This window comes from Tursiops truncatus, chromosome 3, assembly GCF_011762595.2.
Source record: "Tursiops truncatus isolate mTurTru1 chromosome 3, mTurTru1.mat.Y, whole genome shotgun sequence".
In the NCBI taxonomy this organism is placed as follows: domain Eukaryota; kingdom Metazoa; phylum Chordata; class Mammalia; order Artiodactyla; family Delphinidae; genus Tursiops; species Tursiops truncatus.
Genome location: NC_047036.1, coordinates 154,671,651 through 154,686,187, shown reverse-complemented (window position 1 = coordinate 154,686,187; position 14,537 = coordinate 154,671,651). Strand labels below are relative to the sequence as shown.

Here is a 14,537-nt window from a genome sequence, read left to right as displayed (position 1 = left end):
AGGCTACTAGATACCCCTCAACTCCTGTGGTCCCAAAAGTGGATTCCACATGTCTGGCCCTAGCCCATGGCCTTCACTGGTACCACCCATCTCAGAGAATGGCCCTTCATGTGCACAAGCCAGACCCCGGGCATCCCCTGTGCGGTCATCTCCAGGTCTGTCAGTATTTCCCCTGATGCTCTCAGATGTGTCCACGCTCCCCTCTCTCCTGCCTCCACAGTGCCAAGCTACCTTGCCTCTTGGCTGCAACGTGGTAAGAGCTTCCTTTCTGCCTGCCTGTCTCCATTCTTCCTCCTTCTTATCTAGCTATCCTGCTGCAAGCAGAATGATGTTCTTCAGCCGGAGATGTGACCTTGTCACCGTCCAGACTGAAGCCCTTGTATTGCTCCTCCATTGTTTTCAGGGCGAGGACCCGTCCCCTTCACCTCTCCAGTCTCATTCAGGCCTTGATTGCCTTGCTCTGCAGTGTGCTCTCTGTGGCCACAGGGCCTTTGCACATACTGTGCCTCCCCTCTTCCTCTTATCCCCGAGGCTCAGCTGAAACACATCTTCCTCAGGCAAGCATCCCTTGACTTCCCTTGCAGGTTAAATCCCCCAGTATGTGGTCTTATGGTGCCATGGGTCTCCCTTTCCCAGCATTCCATCCCAGCTACCAAGTCCACATTTAGTTGTTGGATAAGGTAACTAATGCCTGACTTTTTCATTATCTTGAAGCTCCAAAAGGCAGAGCCCCGAGCTGTATCTGGATGCACCTTTATACCAGAGCCTAGAACAGTGAATTGAAGAATGCATAAAGGTGAAAAAGACCAATGTGAATAATTGAGCAAGTCCAAAACAAGGAAATCATGGATTTTAGAATGTCAGTGCTACAGGGAAGAATACACAGAGGCACGTATCATTAGAGAGGGACCCAACCTGGACTCTGAGCCAAAATAAGGAGGAAACATGACTAGGTGCAGGACCCAGGGTATGAAGAGATAAGGACAGATAGGCTGTTTAGGAAAAGCCCTGGTCTTCCTAACCTTGAGATGGAGAAATAGGCCCACATGTGGAGGGGAAAGGCAGATGGCCTTGTGCTGAGGGTCGATTCCAGAAATCAGACTAAAAGATGCTGAGATGTGGCTTTCAGGGTTTTAAAACCTTGGATAAAATTTTACACAGATATCCAATATCTGAGACAGATGAAACCAGAACAGTCCTGTTTGAAGCTGGGTGGGTCATGCTCAGAGCCCCTGCTCCCTTCTCCCCTCCTGGTCCCTCCCCGCTCCCTGGCAGTCACTGGGGTAAGCGTGTGGAAACCACCATGACAGCCCTCAAGGAGATACAAGGGGGCTTTGGTAATACTAGGTGCAGCATCTCCCCCAGGCTTTGGCCATCAGCTGGGGCGGGGAGGCCAGAGGCATAGGCCTCAACAAGGATGCAGCCAGGCCTAGCCGTGCTGCTGGGACTGGGGTCACCCCTGCCACACAGACACCCTCTCCTGTCACCTGTGTCTCTTCCTTCACACAAATAACAAGCATCTCCCTCACTTGTCTTTCACCAGGCTGGGATCCGAGAAGCGGGTGTCACATCAGTCTAGGGTAAGGGTCTGCCAACCACTCTTGTGGGCCAAGTCGGTCCCTCCACCTGGTTTTGTAATCAAAGTTTTATCGGAGCAGCCCTGTTGGTGGTCTGCCCACAGCTCTAGGCAAGGTTCCCTCAGCAGGTATTTCTCCTGATCTGTTTGGGCAAGGAGACTTAGTGGACGCAGTTCATCAGACACAGTTGTCTTGGTCTCCCGTCTCTTGAGTTGGGAGTCTTTCAATGATCAGAGCTCTGGGCAGGCTGACCCCAGCCACAGCTACTGTGACCCCACCCGAAGGCTGGCATCTGGAACCCGGCCCTGTGTCCTGATGCCCATCTCCATGGCGCTGGGTGGTTGTCCTTTCTCATGGCCTCCCTCCTCCCTGGAACAGGACCCCTTCATGGGAAAGGGAGGGAGAGATGCCCCCTGGCAGGACATGGCCCAGGCCCCAGATTAGGAGGTCCCTGGTTGGACCCTGACCTGCTGTGTGGTTCTTGTCAGCAAGGGGAGTGGACACACAGGCCCTGTGGCTCCTGAGGGTAGGCCTTGGGAGACAAGGCAGGCACAGCTGAGCACACCCGTGTGTAAATGTCACAGGCCAGGCGCTCAGACCTTCGGCTGCCTTGCCCTTCTCCCAACCCAGACTCTCCTAAGACTCTCCTAAGACAGACTTGTTCCCTCCCTGAACAGGTAACCCAAGGCTGACAGCTGTGCCCGGAGCCAGGGTAGTGGCCTGATGGTGGCTCAGGGCATGGTGACCTGGACACTGTCTCAGCTACTAACCCCATATTCCCACTCCATGGGCTGGGATCCCAAAGATGGGGAGAAGCTCACATGGGGCCCTTTTCCCAACCGTGAGAACTTATCCACAAGGAGACAGCCAAGGTGTTCCTGCAAGGTGCTTGTTTAGCACTAAGGATTCAAAACTCAGAATGCCGGTGGGGTGTCTGCACGAGCTGCTGTCACATTTTGAAAAATGCCTGAGGAGGGGGCACATGCCTCAGTGGGGGAGGGGCCCTCAGTATCTACGTTGGGCAGGGTAAGGGGGACAGAAAAGTCACTGGAATCAGAAACCAAGGAAGTAATGGACCAGAACGGCACCTGCAGCCCTGCAGCACCGTTGGTCACAGAGATGAAGAGAAGGAGGCAGCAGCGTGCCAGACCCAAGCACCCAGTTTCACTGAACTTTTATTGAGTTTATTTGTGGGATGCATGACAGGAAGTCTTTCCACTGTTAGTAAGAGTAAAAGGTCATTTTCACAGTCACTTTGGCACACACTAACGTTGTCTCATAAAAAAACCAGAAAAGCAACGACAATGGAACCTATATAATACGTCATTGAATACATACAAAACACTAATAAAATATCCCTGATAAACCAAAGTGCATATTCCGTATTGCACCTTCCCAGAGTCACTCATGTCACTCGCATTGCCTAAGTCAAAGTTGGAAGTTAACAGTCATGAGAATTAGTATGGGTTACACCGAGTATTTACATAACAGTAACTAGTGCCAGGGGAGGGCTGGGAGCTGTCCAGCGGGGATGCTATGAACAGGGGACGGGGCTGGGGAGAGTGAGGGGTGACCGGCGGGAGTGCTACACTGGTCACGCCCAGGGCCAGGCCAGTCGCCCTCTGGTGTAAGGCAGCGCCGGCAGCAGAGTGCCCGGGGCTCCAACAACAGTCAGTGCCGAAGGGCCGCTCAGGCCATGGAGCGGGTCTCCTTTCCACAGAGGTGAGCCTGTGCCTGGGGCCCTGTACAGACTGGACTGGGAAGCCTTACCCTTGACCAAAGGTGGATGAGCGGGCCACCTCCCTCTAGATTGCACTGCCTGCCTCCTGCCTGGGTTGCTAGCAGCCAATTCTGTTACCTTTCAACTTTAAGGCATCTTCTACATAGTTTTATCTAAGCAAAAAAGCGATAAAAATTGAGGTAATTCTGTAGTTGTTCACATGGGTAGGTGGCCGCATCCACATGAGACAGCCTTTCACTCTCACTCTCTCGCGCCCGTGCACAGGGTCGTGTGTGCACGATGAGAAAGGCCATTGGAGCGAATGGACAGAAAATGCAAGTGGTGGTGTGTCCTGATGTCCCACTGCGGGGACACGTCCCCTGCCTCCTCTGCTTGACCTGAACCCCCAAGGGGACAGGGTACGGGGGCCAAGGGTTGTGTGAGCTGGACACAAAGGCCACAGGAAGCAGGCCACAGTCACACGAGTCAGGAGGACACACAGCACAGGGTCAGCAGCAGCAGCAACAGCAGAGGTGGCCAGGGAGCCGCCGACACACTGCCGGAAACGGGCCGGGCGCCCAGGATGGCGAAACAAAACTGCACACCCGTGAGACCCCTCTGGCCTTGCCTCGCTGGTAAGCGGCGTTTGAAAGAGAACGGGCGGGCTCCGCCTCGATTTCCGACCCGCAGCTCCAGCCTGGAGGGATGTGGCCCCGCAAGGCGGTCACCAAGTGGTCACATTCAAACTTTGGCCTCTGGCCCCTCCAGCACCGCGACAGATCTTTGCCCCTTTAAAAGCCATCACCGCGAGGTCCTGGCACCCCCACAAGAGGCCGGTGCCCCGGGCCGTGCCGCTGCGAGACTGGCCCTCCCGGCCAGGCGGCTCCAAAGGGGACAGCCGAGCACAGAGGCCCGGAGAAAACAGATTCAACCAAGAGAGCGCTCAGGAAGAGTCAGGGCAGTTTTCCATAGAAAGAGAGGAGGGGAGCCCACGGCAAGCTCCACAAGGCGCAGGGCATGCACTGGAGGGCAGAGACAGAGTTATAAATGGGCCGGTTACTTGACGAGGTCTTCTGGACTGGTGAGTTGGGGTCTGGTCGGGACAGCCATTGAACTACGTAGCTCTTCTTGGAGGGATCGGAGACGTTTCCTAGAGGGAAAAGAAAGGAGTCTTGGCTGCTGGGGCACCAGGTCTGGGCACCCAACCCACCTACCCCAGGCAGAAGGGCCCCCTGGATTCTGGCATCCCAGGGAGGGGGTGACAGGAGGGCCCCAACTCCCCAGTGTGGCCTGCAAGGCCTCCCTCGGCACAGATGGGCCCCAAGCACCCTGTCCAGGCCCAGTCCTGCCTCTCCCACACCAAGCATCCGGGTCTCAGCTACGCAGAGTAGCTTCAGCTACTATCCCCACACGCAGGCCCTACCAGCACCTCCTTATGTCTGTACTGCCCTCCAAGTCCCCACCGTGCCCTGCTCTGGGCTGAGCAGTGCCCTGAGTGCTGGCTCTGGAAGTGCAGGGAACAAGTGAATCCTGGATCTACCCTCTCCTCAGCTGGGGGAGGCACACCTGACCCCCCGAGCTCCCTGCTCCGCAGAAGGGACTCATGACTGGATCTACGTCTTCAACGGTTGTGGGGACCGAAAGAGCTGACGTGTGTCCAGCACTTGGCCAGGCATCTACATGCAGCCAGCATTCTGGTTGCTCTCCTTGAAGGGCGACAGGCGCCCCCTACTCATACAGGCACCCCCTACTCGCATGGGCATGGGCTGAGCCCCGATGTGCAGTCACTGTGAATCCGGTTTCTGTCTCCCAGACCAAAAGGGAGTGTCAGGAAGGCAGGGATGGACTGAGTCCACGCCATCCTTCACTAGGGCCTGGCCTGGAGATGAGCATGGCAAATGCCAGTTCCTTCCATTTCCTGCCAGAGAAAGGTCCCAGCCTAGGCCTGGGCGGGCTTAGCTTCTCCTTCAAGTTCACAGATGCTGAGTTCGACCAGTTGTGGGAAGAGCCGCATTTGCCTGGACCGCCGCCCTCCCCTGGGCTTGCTGCATGCAGAAGGCTTACGGGGACAGGGGCCAAGCCTGCAGATCCTGGCCGTCTCAGGCCGCTCCTCCCGGCAGACACCGAAGCTGTCGTCCATGGTTCGGCAGAGCACCGGCCGTTCCTGGGTGCCGTTGCCACAGGTTACCGAACACTGCAGGCAGAGCGTTACCAGTCAGGGCCCGCTTCCCATGCTAGGCTGGGTCTGAAAGGGCTCCCCAAGCGGGTGACCCCACAATACGCGGAAGGTGGGGAGGCACAAAGGGTAGAGGGTGAGCTAGAGGCCTGCCCTGCCTAGCCCTAGCCCCGGGCAGCTGCTTCAATCTCCTGGGCTCTAGAGTGAGTTAGAGAGAACAAATATGCAGGGCCAGATAGGGCCTGGCACTTCTGGCTTCTCAGCGAGCACCTCCCTCCTCTGGCTAGAGGAGGCCCAAGGCCCAGAAGAACTGCTATGCACTGGGGGCCACTGGGAAAGCTCTGCCTGGGTCCAGGAGGCTTCGGCAGAGGACCCTCCCTCCCTCTGGACACAAGGTTCTACACCACCAGCACCCTCACTGTCCCCTCCAGTCTCGGGCCCCCTTGGCCTCACCACATTGGGAGGGACCCGAATGAGCAGTCATGCCCAGACTCGTGGCTCTGCTCACAACTCAACCCAGCCCTGCTAAAGGATGATTCTCAAGTGTTCGCCTTGTGTGTGACAAAGGGTTGACTCAGCAGACGGGGTTGCTCAAACCTGCCCAGTCCCAAGAAAGGCCTATTTTCAGGGCTGGCCCTTGGGCAACTCCTGGGAACCAAGTTCATGGAATGGTCTGTCTGGTAAGAGCGTTTTTGCGTGCCTGAGGCCTCCGATCAGGCTGCACCAATTTGTTCGGTTGGTTTACACCAACAAGATGATTTACGGTGAGCATCCGCTTTCGCTCTGGGGTCTGGGGCTTCAGTAAGTGATGTCAGTCACGCAGGCACCTGATGCCTATGTGACTGATCCCCAGTGAACATCCTGGGCACCTAGATGTTTGTGCCTGGTTTCCTCCAGACTTCACCGAAACACTTTTTCCCTGTGCTGATTCTACGCTGTGTGCTTTCATTGTAATAAAGCCTAACCATGACTACAGCAACTTCTGAGCAAATCTTTGAGCCCAAGGTTGGTCCTGGCAACTCCTGACCCACCAGGCCCGGGGGCTGGATGTCAGTGCTCACATCAGCTCAGCTCTGACCCCAGAACGGCTCCTGCAGCCCGAGACTATCCTTTCCAGTCCAAGTCTAAGTCCTCCCTTGCCCGTGTTTCCTCCTGCAAGTCTGACCGGCCTTCTAGCCACACCTCTGGCCCCCAGAGACAAAAGCCCAGGCTTCCCTTTGTTTCCTGGAGCCCAGGCTGTCCCCAGTCTCCTGGGGGTCCTGTCCCCAGGAGCATGGGAGCCTCTACCCTGCAGAGTGAAGATACACATTCCACTGAGTTTCCCATAGCCATGTGGAACCACGGGTGCCCTGAGACCTACGGGATGTGGCCCAGGGCAAGAACTGCATCCAGGCCCAGGTGCAACGCCCTGGCCACTTCAGTCCCACCCAAGCTTGGTTTGGGGGCTGAGGACACAGGGCCGGGGCACTGCTTACCTGTGACCAGGGTCCGGCCCGCCACCGACCGGGACAGAGCTCACGGTTGCAGGCCCGGCGGCCCTCGGGTCGGGCGTCATTGCAGTGCTTGGTGTGCACGGAGCGGGTGGTGTTGTTGTGCAGGGGCTGAACGCAGCGCACAGAGCGAACCTGCATGCCCGTCCGCCCACAGCTCTGACTGCATGCCTCCCACTCGCCCGTGACCCACCTGTCAGGGCAGAGCAGCACACGGTCAGCCCCTGGAGAATCACCCTGGCTGAGGCCCTGGTGGACAGAAGCAAGGCAGCCTGCTCCTCCAGGCGCATCTTTACCTACTGTCAGGAAGGTGCCCTGGAGGCTAGCTGGGCCCCCGCCTGAGGGCCTGCCGACGATGAACCCCAAGCATGCCCACGGCTGGGAGATCCTGATTGGGATGTGGCCATGGACAGCCGGCCTCTGTCTCCTCTTAGGCTCCTGGCTCTGCCCTCTGGCCTCAGCTTCCGCTGACATCACCAACCCTTCCGGGCAGCAGCATGGACACACTCAGCACCTGTCCCCGAACGGCCCCCACCTGCCTTTTACCCACCATCTTCCCCACTCAGGGTCCTGAAAAAGGAACCTGGGCCCAGAAATGCAGCCCTGTCAAACCCCGGAGCCAAAGGGTCATGGCTGTGGCCATTCCAAGGCCTCAGCCTCTGGAATGAGCTGCTTGGGAAACATCTACCACCGGACCAGAAGCAAGCCCTGCACCCTCGGAGCCTCAGTTTCCCCATCTGAGCATTACCACTTGTTGTCATTTCTAAGATGCACATTATTGTTTCCGTCTAGCAGGTCTGAAGCAGGGGAGCACTGCACAGCCTGCAACATCTTAGACTCCATAGAACGTGGTGAGTGAGGAAGAATCTGTCAAACGTCTCAGGGCACGTGAGGCTCAGAGCATCCAGGGAACCCGATCCTGCACCACCCTTCACAGGAGCCCCAGGGCTCTCCCTCCCCTCCTCTAGTGGGGCTGGGGGCCGGGGAGTCCTGGCACTCACACGGGCTGGGAGCACTCCTGTGGGTTGCAAGCCCGGCGGATGGCTTTAGGCTTCGAGAGGGAGTCGCAGAAGCCTCGGTGCACCATCTTGTGGTCCAGCCTCCGGCGGCAGCCATACTTGGTGAACTGGGACCCTGAAGACGAGAGCTCGAGGGGGCTCAGTGGGACAGTATGGGCCCTCCAGCAGGCGTGGAGGGGTGGCTCCTCAGGTCACGTAGCCCCGTTCTCCCCGCCCTGCTAATGGGGTGGGGGGGTCGAGCAGGGACACATCTAGCCTGGTGTCTACCCAGCATCCCAGGCCAAGTGAGGGTGACAGGCCAGGGAGAGTAGCCCCCTTCTCTCCTGCCCTTTGGCTGGCTTCCTGGGGCAGGAGGGAAGGTTCTATTTCCTCTCCCATTGTTTAGTCATTTACTCCACCTTGAATTAATGTGCTCTGAGGACCTGGCTAAACATGGAATACAGCCTGCCAGGCTCCTCCAGCCAGTCTAGTGTAGCAGTTCTCAGCTGGTGGAGATTTTACCCCGGGGACATCTGGCGATGTCTGGGACACTTAGTTGTCACAACTGGGGGAGGAGAGGCCACCGACATCTAACAGGTAGAGGCTGGGGATGTTGCTCAGCATCCTACAATGCACGGGACTACCCCCCACAATGGAAAATGATAGACTCCAGAATGTCAACAGTGCCAAGTCTCAAAACCTCAACCTAGTGGGTTAGACATGAGAGAATATGACTGGGCAGCCTGATCTAGCCTGGGCATCTGGGTGTGTCCCGGGAAACAGAGGATGGAGGTGTGCTGATTTAGTGGGAAAGCGGTGGAAGGGGCTCCCTGGGGAGGAGATGGCCTATGCAGAGGCCCTGAGGCAGGAGCACGGCGTGTCCAGGAAAAGCACTTAAGGCCAGTGTGGACAGGGCTGAGTGAGCAAGGGTTGGGGGTGCCAACGGCAGTGGGAGAAGTCAGCAAGTTGCTTGTACCTTGGAGGCCATGAGGAGAATTTTGTTTTTTATCCCAAGAGCAGAAGGAGCTGCTGAAAACTGTGATCACAGAAAGGGGTATGGTCTGATCTGCCCCTTTAATAGGTCACTCTGAGGGCAAGAGTGGACACACGGGGCCAGCTGGGTAGCGAGGATGGTGCCAGGACTGGGAAGATGGTAACAGCAGATGCGTCCAAGAGATACACAGGAGGGAGACTCAACAGGATGTGCTGATAAAATCCAGGGGGCCGGGAGGCTCAGTGGAAGCCTGGGGTGCCATCCGCCCAGGCAGGAGCACTGGAAGATGAGCCCTCCATCTGCCTGGGCCTGGCAGTGGGTGCCCCGCCCACTGGGCAAACTCCCTCTGTTGTCTAGGTGTGGGACACTTCATGGCACCTGAAGGAGTTCTGTCCTGGCCACCTGCTCTTGTAGGCTGAGCTCTCTTCTCCTGCCTTTTATCTCCTCCAGCCCCATAGGAGCAGTGACTACACTGAGCAGATCAGAACTTCCTGTCTGTCTGTTATGTTCCACCCAACTGTGGACTCTTTGAGGTCCAAAGCAGGTGGGACCTCTCTGCACCCAGCCCTGCCCCAGGGAGGCAAGGCCTTTCTGCATTCGGAAAGGAGGGATCTTAGGAGGGATCTCTGTAGAGGGGGCCTCTTCATTGGTCTCCAGCATGGCCTGAGCCTTTCCTGTGACCTGCCTCGTGGTGTCACAGTAATCCATCCAAGCCACACCCTCACAGCAACCTCCCGCCAGGCCGAACCTCCCTCTCACACCATGCAGGTGGGTGCTGGTGTCATCCAAGCCCCACACATGCCCCCTGGCTGCCCTGAGCACCTGCTCTTCCTGCCCACCCTCTGGCACCTCCCTAGTGGGGCTAGGCCCTTGTCATCCAGGCAAAGGTCACTGGTTTGGGTCTAGTGTTCTCATACCTGGCACATCCCTCATGCCAGGCGGTCAGCAGGGACCATGGACTTAGGAAGCTCCTCATCCAGGAGACCCCTCCCGCTCGGCCCCGACCTCCTCTGGGGCCCCAACTCTGAGAAGGCCCCTCACCTCCACCGCAGGGCTTGGAGCAGGGAGACCACTTCTTCAGGGCCCACTCGTAGCCCACGGAATTGTCCTCCAGGACATTGTTGCCGTCCACATTGAGCGAGTCCTCATGGATCATGTATTTGTAGGTCAGCGAGATGCGGGCGTCCCCCTGCGGGATGACCTGCCCCGGAGACGGACGTGAATGTGTCTGCCCACCACCACCCTCCCTCGGCGACCAGGTTAGGAAAGTCAGCCCGAGGAACATGCGCGGCCAAGTCTCATTAGTCACGGTACTCAGGTTCTAGAAAGTCCCGGCAAACACCGAATCTGCCAGTACTGAACCGCTGCTCGCAGGGGAACATGGCATCAGGGCCTGCGAACCTCTGGTCGTGACAGTTTCATTAACAGTCAATGCATAAGCTTATTCTATGTGCGTTTCTGTTTAAAGACACCTTAATTAGTACATGCCATTGATTCATTAACACTGAACTCACGGCCAGCACCTGGTTACTTGTGCCTGGACGCAGCTCATCTAACACATGCGCTCTCTCCTTAGGGTAAACCTGCAGCTTCCTGATCAGAGGAACACCAGACCCATGCTTGGGGCCATTTTAAACAATGAAATCATCCCCCAAAAGCACAAAAATGCGGACAACATGGCAGTAAATAGAGTGTGAAAAAGACGCTTGTTTGCAGTAGCAGCTGAAACAAGAAGCAGGGCCTTGCCTGTTTCCGCCTCCTCACATTTTCCCCTGCTCCACTGCAAGTACAGGCAGACCTTGCTTTACGGCGCTTTGTTTTACTGCGCTTTGCAGATATTACGTTTTTTTGGGTTTCTTTTCTTTTTTGCGGTATGCGGGCCTCTCACTGTTGTGGCCTCTCTCATTGCGGAGCACAGGCTCCGGACGCGCAGGCTCAGCAGCCATGACTCACAGGCCCAGCCACTCCGCGGCATGTGGGATCTTCCCGAACCGGGGCACGAACCTGTGTCCCCTGCATCGGCAGGCGGACTCTCAACCACTGCGCCACCAGGGAAGCCCCGTTTATTTACAGATTAAACTTTTGTGGCAGCCCCACATCTAGCAAGTCTATTGGTGCCATTTGTCAACAGGATTTACTCACTTTGTGTCTTTGGGTCACATTTTGGTAATTCCCACAATATTTCAAACTTTTTCATTATTATTACTTTTATTATGGTGATCTCTGATCAGTGATCTTTGATGTTATTGTTGTAACTGATTTTTTGCTTTGTACTTTTAATCAAGGTATGTACATTGTTTTCCTTAGACCTAAGGCTATCACACACACTGGGAAACCAAAACGTTCACGTGACTTGCGTTATTGCCATATTCACTTTACTGCGGTGGTCTGGAACCGATCCTGCAGTATCTCCTGAGGTATGCCTGTACTGATTTTGGGATTAGACATACTTTCAGTAGGTGAATTTACCAATACAGAAATGGCAGATACTGAAGCCTGACTGTATAGGCACTGACAAAGGCAGGGCACCAAAGGCGTTTCTGGGGATGCAGAGTACATGCAGCCGAGGTGAGCAGAGCAGAGCACGGCGCACATGAAACACCCCATCCCCACAGCTGCGCACTCTGGTGTGGGACGCTGGGTCCGGGTGCCTGAACCCAACCATGGTGTGCTCACCTTAACGGAGGGGCAAAAGTCATCTGAGCCTTACCTGTAGTGTTTTAACTTTTTTTACTGATAAAATGTATTATGTATGCAATTAAAGTTAATTTTTAATAAGTGAATCAGGAAATCAAGCCCCCTCTGTACTCCCATCACCAGGAGCAGCCTGTGGTCCTGGACTCAGGAGACCTGGGGTCCAGTCCTGTTCAGGGACAAAGTCTAGCGTGACCTGGGTCTAGCAGTCCAATTTCCTGAGCCCCATTGTTCACCCCCAGAGAGTGGCTGGGTTTGGATACAGTGGTAGACATGAATAAGCATGATGAAAAGTGGTCATGAATGTCACCCAGAGGGGGAAACCTAATCGCTTGCAGGGGATTTTGTCTTTAGTCACCCAGGGGTCGATACAGGGCCCAGAGCCCAACTGGTGGCTCCATGTCTGTTCCTTGCTCTGACACAGAGATAGAGACCCTTGGTCCAAAAGTCAGGCCAGAGAGGCCGTTCAGAGCATGGTCCGAAGTATGCAGGGAGGCTCAGGGTTCCCAGGCACCCCTCCATCCCTTCCCTAGCAGCTACTTGCCCCCTGTCTGGGCAGCCAGGACGCAGTGGGCCTGGCCCCTGCCTCGACTTACCAGCACAGTGATGGTCCCGTGGAGGGGGCCCATGGTCTGCAGCGTCTCCCGGCCATCCTCATCCCGGTACTCCCACTCCACACCCATGGCAATGAAGGATTTGGAGTTGGGATCCACATCATTCTCTTCATTTAAAATGAACTTGCCTGTTTCCAGGTTCTTGACGGCTGAGAATGGCAGAAGACAGCCAGTGTCACCCAGGGGCAGAACTGCGGGAAGGCTGGCAGGGTATGCTGGTTTGAACAGGTTGGGGGAGTTACAGGGAGCAGAGCCCCTCGTCTCCCAGTTGTCTTCTGCCAGGGGCCCGTCAGTCCCACTGACAGTCCAAATCACCTTGGGAACCTGACTTGCCCTTTGTCTCTCAGCCAAAACTAAGTTTCCCTCTAACCCTGCCCTTCTGCCAGGCCCAGGGCCCTTTCCTGGATCTGCTCCTCAGGCCCTGAAGGAGATGCTACATGGCAAGGGACTCGGCAGGCATCAAGGCCACCTACTTGCTGTCTACTTGGAACACTCAGTGGGCTCTCAGAGCCACTGCCCTCCCTGTCCCAGCCCCCCGGGTGAGGGGCATCTGCTGGACACCAGGGCACAGGGCTGGGTGAGGGCTTCCTTTCCTGGGGTGAGCATACGTCCCATATGTCTCCCTACCTACCCTGCTGGTAACTGTGGCTCGGCCTGGGTCCCCACCAGTTCCCTACAACCAAAAGAGGCCTGACCTGGCCCGGGGACCACTCAGGCCACTAGGCATCCACAAAGAATGTCTAGGAGCCGAGAATCCACTGGTCAGGAAGCCCCACGCTTCCCACAGCGGAAGGTGTCTGCTGGAAAATTTTAGGTGGTGTCACAGACTGGGCACAAAAATCATGGGATCACAGAGTTAGGAAATCATTCCCTTCACAAGTCTCCTGGAATCCCCTGAGAGCCTCAGCGGGCGCCAGGAGGTCCTCAGCTTGTCAATAACCCTCCCTCCTCTTGTGCAGGGAGAGCAGGAAACAGTGTTTAGATAGAAGTGTCTTTTTTTTCAGGGATCAACTTTCATATTTGCCTTCTACTGAAGGCAAGTGCCACTGGCTTTGCATTTTGGGATAGCAACATAAAGTCTCCTCTTAAAATAAGGAAGAAAGAAAAATTCATATTAAAAAGAGTGGTTGTCTGTCTCGCGTCAGTGGCGGGGGCCAGATGGAGGCAGTCATGGAGCCCCTGACCCAGTCTGGCCTCCAGGGCACAGGGAGGAAGGTCAGGGCCCAAATTGGAGGAAGAGACTTGTATGGGGTCCCCTCAGTGACCTACTTCCTACTTCACTTCCTCCTTCGGCCTTACATCTTGGTGGGGGGCATGGATGGGTGAAGCCCCTTTGAGGAGCCCTAGGCAGCCTGGAGGAGCGCAGCCCCACAGGGGGCTGCCATGTGAGAAGGGGGCACTCAGAGTTGTTAGAACATCCAAATTTTCAACAGATGCCAGGAATCCCTATTCCAAAAGAATCACTTGAATTTAAAATGAAACTAAATGAAAAAATGCAAATACGTCATAGAAGCCCATCTACAAGCTGGCCTTAGCAGCCGCTGCTTAAGGACCTTGCCTGCCTTCCAGTGGACAGAGGGCTTCCCCCTTGGCCTCGAGATGGACTTAGGGTGGGGAGGTGTGGCATGTTTTAAACACATGTCCCTCCACAGCTGCTGCCAGGGAAGCCCTCTGATCCCAACCCCTGGCCTCTCCATTGGGAAATGACTCCAGGAGACGTCCACCAGGTGGGCCAGGCCAGGGACAGGGGAGATGGGGCTGCAGCCACGCCTCTCAGCTGGGCCCCTGATCCCTGGAAGAGTCAGGCTGCAGATTCACCGCACTGCCTGGGCTCCGACACTCACCCAGGTGGTGGCTGGTGGTGTCTGCCTCCTGGATAAGCAGGTGTCTGGCTCCTGCCGGGATCTCAAACATCTTGATGTAACCTTTGTTGGGATGTGGGGAGACAAAGCCAAATGAGAAGGGAGAGGCCGTCGAATGCAGACAATGCCAGGAGGGCCTTGCCCTCGAAGGTGGTTCCAGAGCCCCCAGTGTTTTACGGGCTCTGACTGCCCACCCAGAGAGGGGTCCACGGGAAAGCTAGTACATCCCAGCCAGCCACAGCCCTTTGCTCATCTTCAAATCCAGGGGCTCCTTCAGCCCCCTCCATTGAAAACTTAGTGGGCGTCCTCGTGAGTGTGCCTGGAGTCACACCTGGGCACGGAGCTAAGATGCCACATCCAGGAGGGAGGCCTTCAGCAAGCTGCTTGCCCTCCCTGGACCTCGGCGGCTTAA

The 14,537-nt window shown here is 56.2% G+C and overlaps 1 protein-coding gene across 2 annotated transcripts in view; it reads right to left on the bottom strand.

Moving 5' to 3' along the window:
- ADAMTS2 (ADAM metallopeptidase with thrombospondin type 1 motif 2) overlaps positions 1 to 14,537 on the bottom strand; it is a 246,926-nt gene that overhangs the window by 4,315 nt on the left and 228,074 nt on the right. For both annotated transcript variants that reach the window (XM_033853695.2, XM_033853696.2), the window contains 7 exons: positions 14,108 to 14,188; positions 12,246 to 12,412; positions 9,997 to 10,156; positions 7,965 to 8,097; positions 6,949 to 7,156; positions 5,362 to 5,491; positions 4,358 to 4,447 (listed from right to left, as the gene is read on the bottom strand). In XM_033853695.2, coding sequence (XP_033709586.1) covers positions 4,358 to 4,447; positions 5,362 to 5,491; positions 6,949 to 7,156; positions 7,965 to 8,097; positions 9,997 to 10,156; positions 12,246 to 12,412; positions 14,108 to 14,188 — 969 coding nt within the window. The remainder of the gene's footprint in view (positions 1 to 4,357; positions 4,448 to 5,361; positions 5,492 to 6,948; positions 7,157 to 7,964; positions 8,098 to 9,996; positions 10,157 to 12,245; positions 12,413 to 14,107; positions 14,189 to 14,537) is intronic.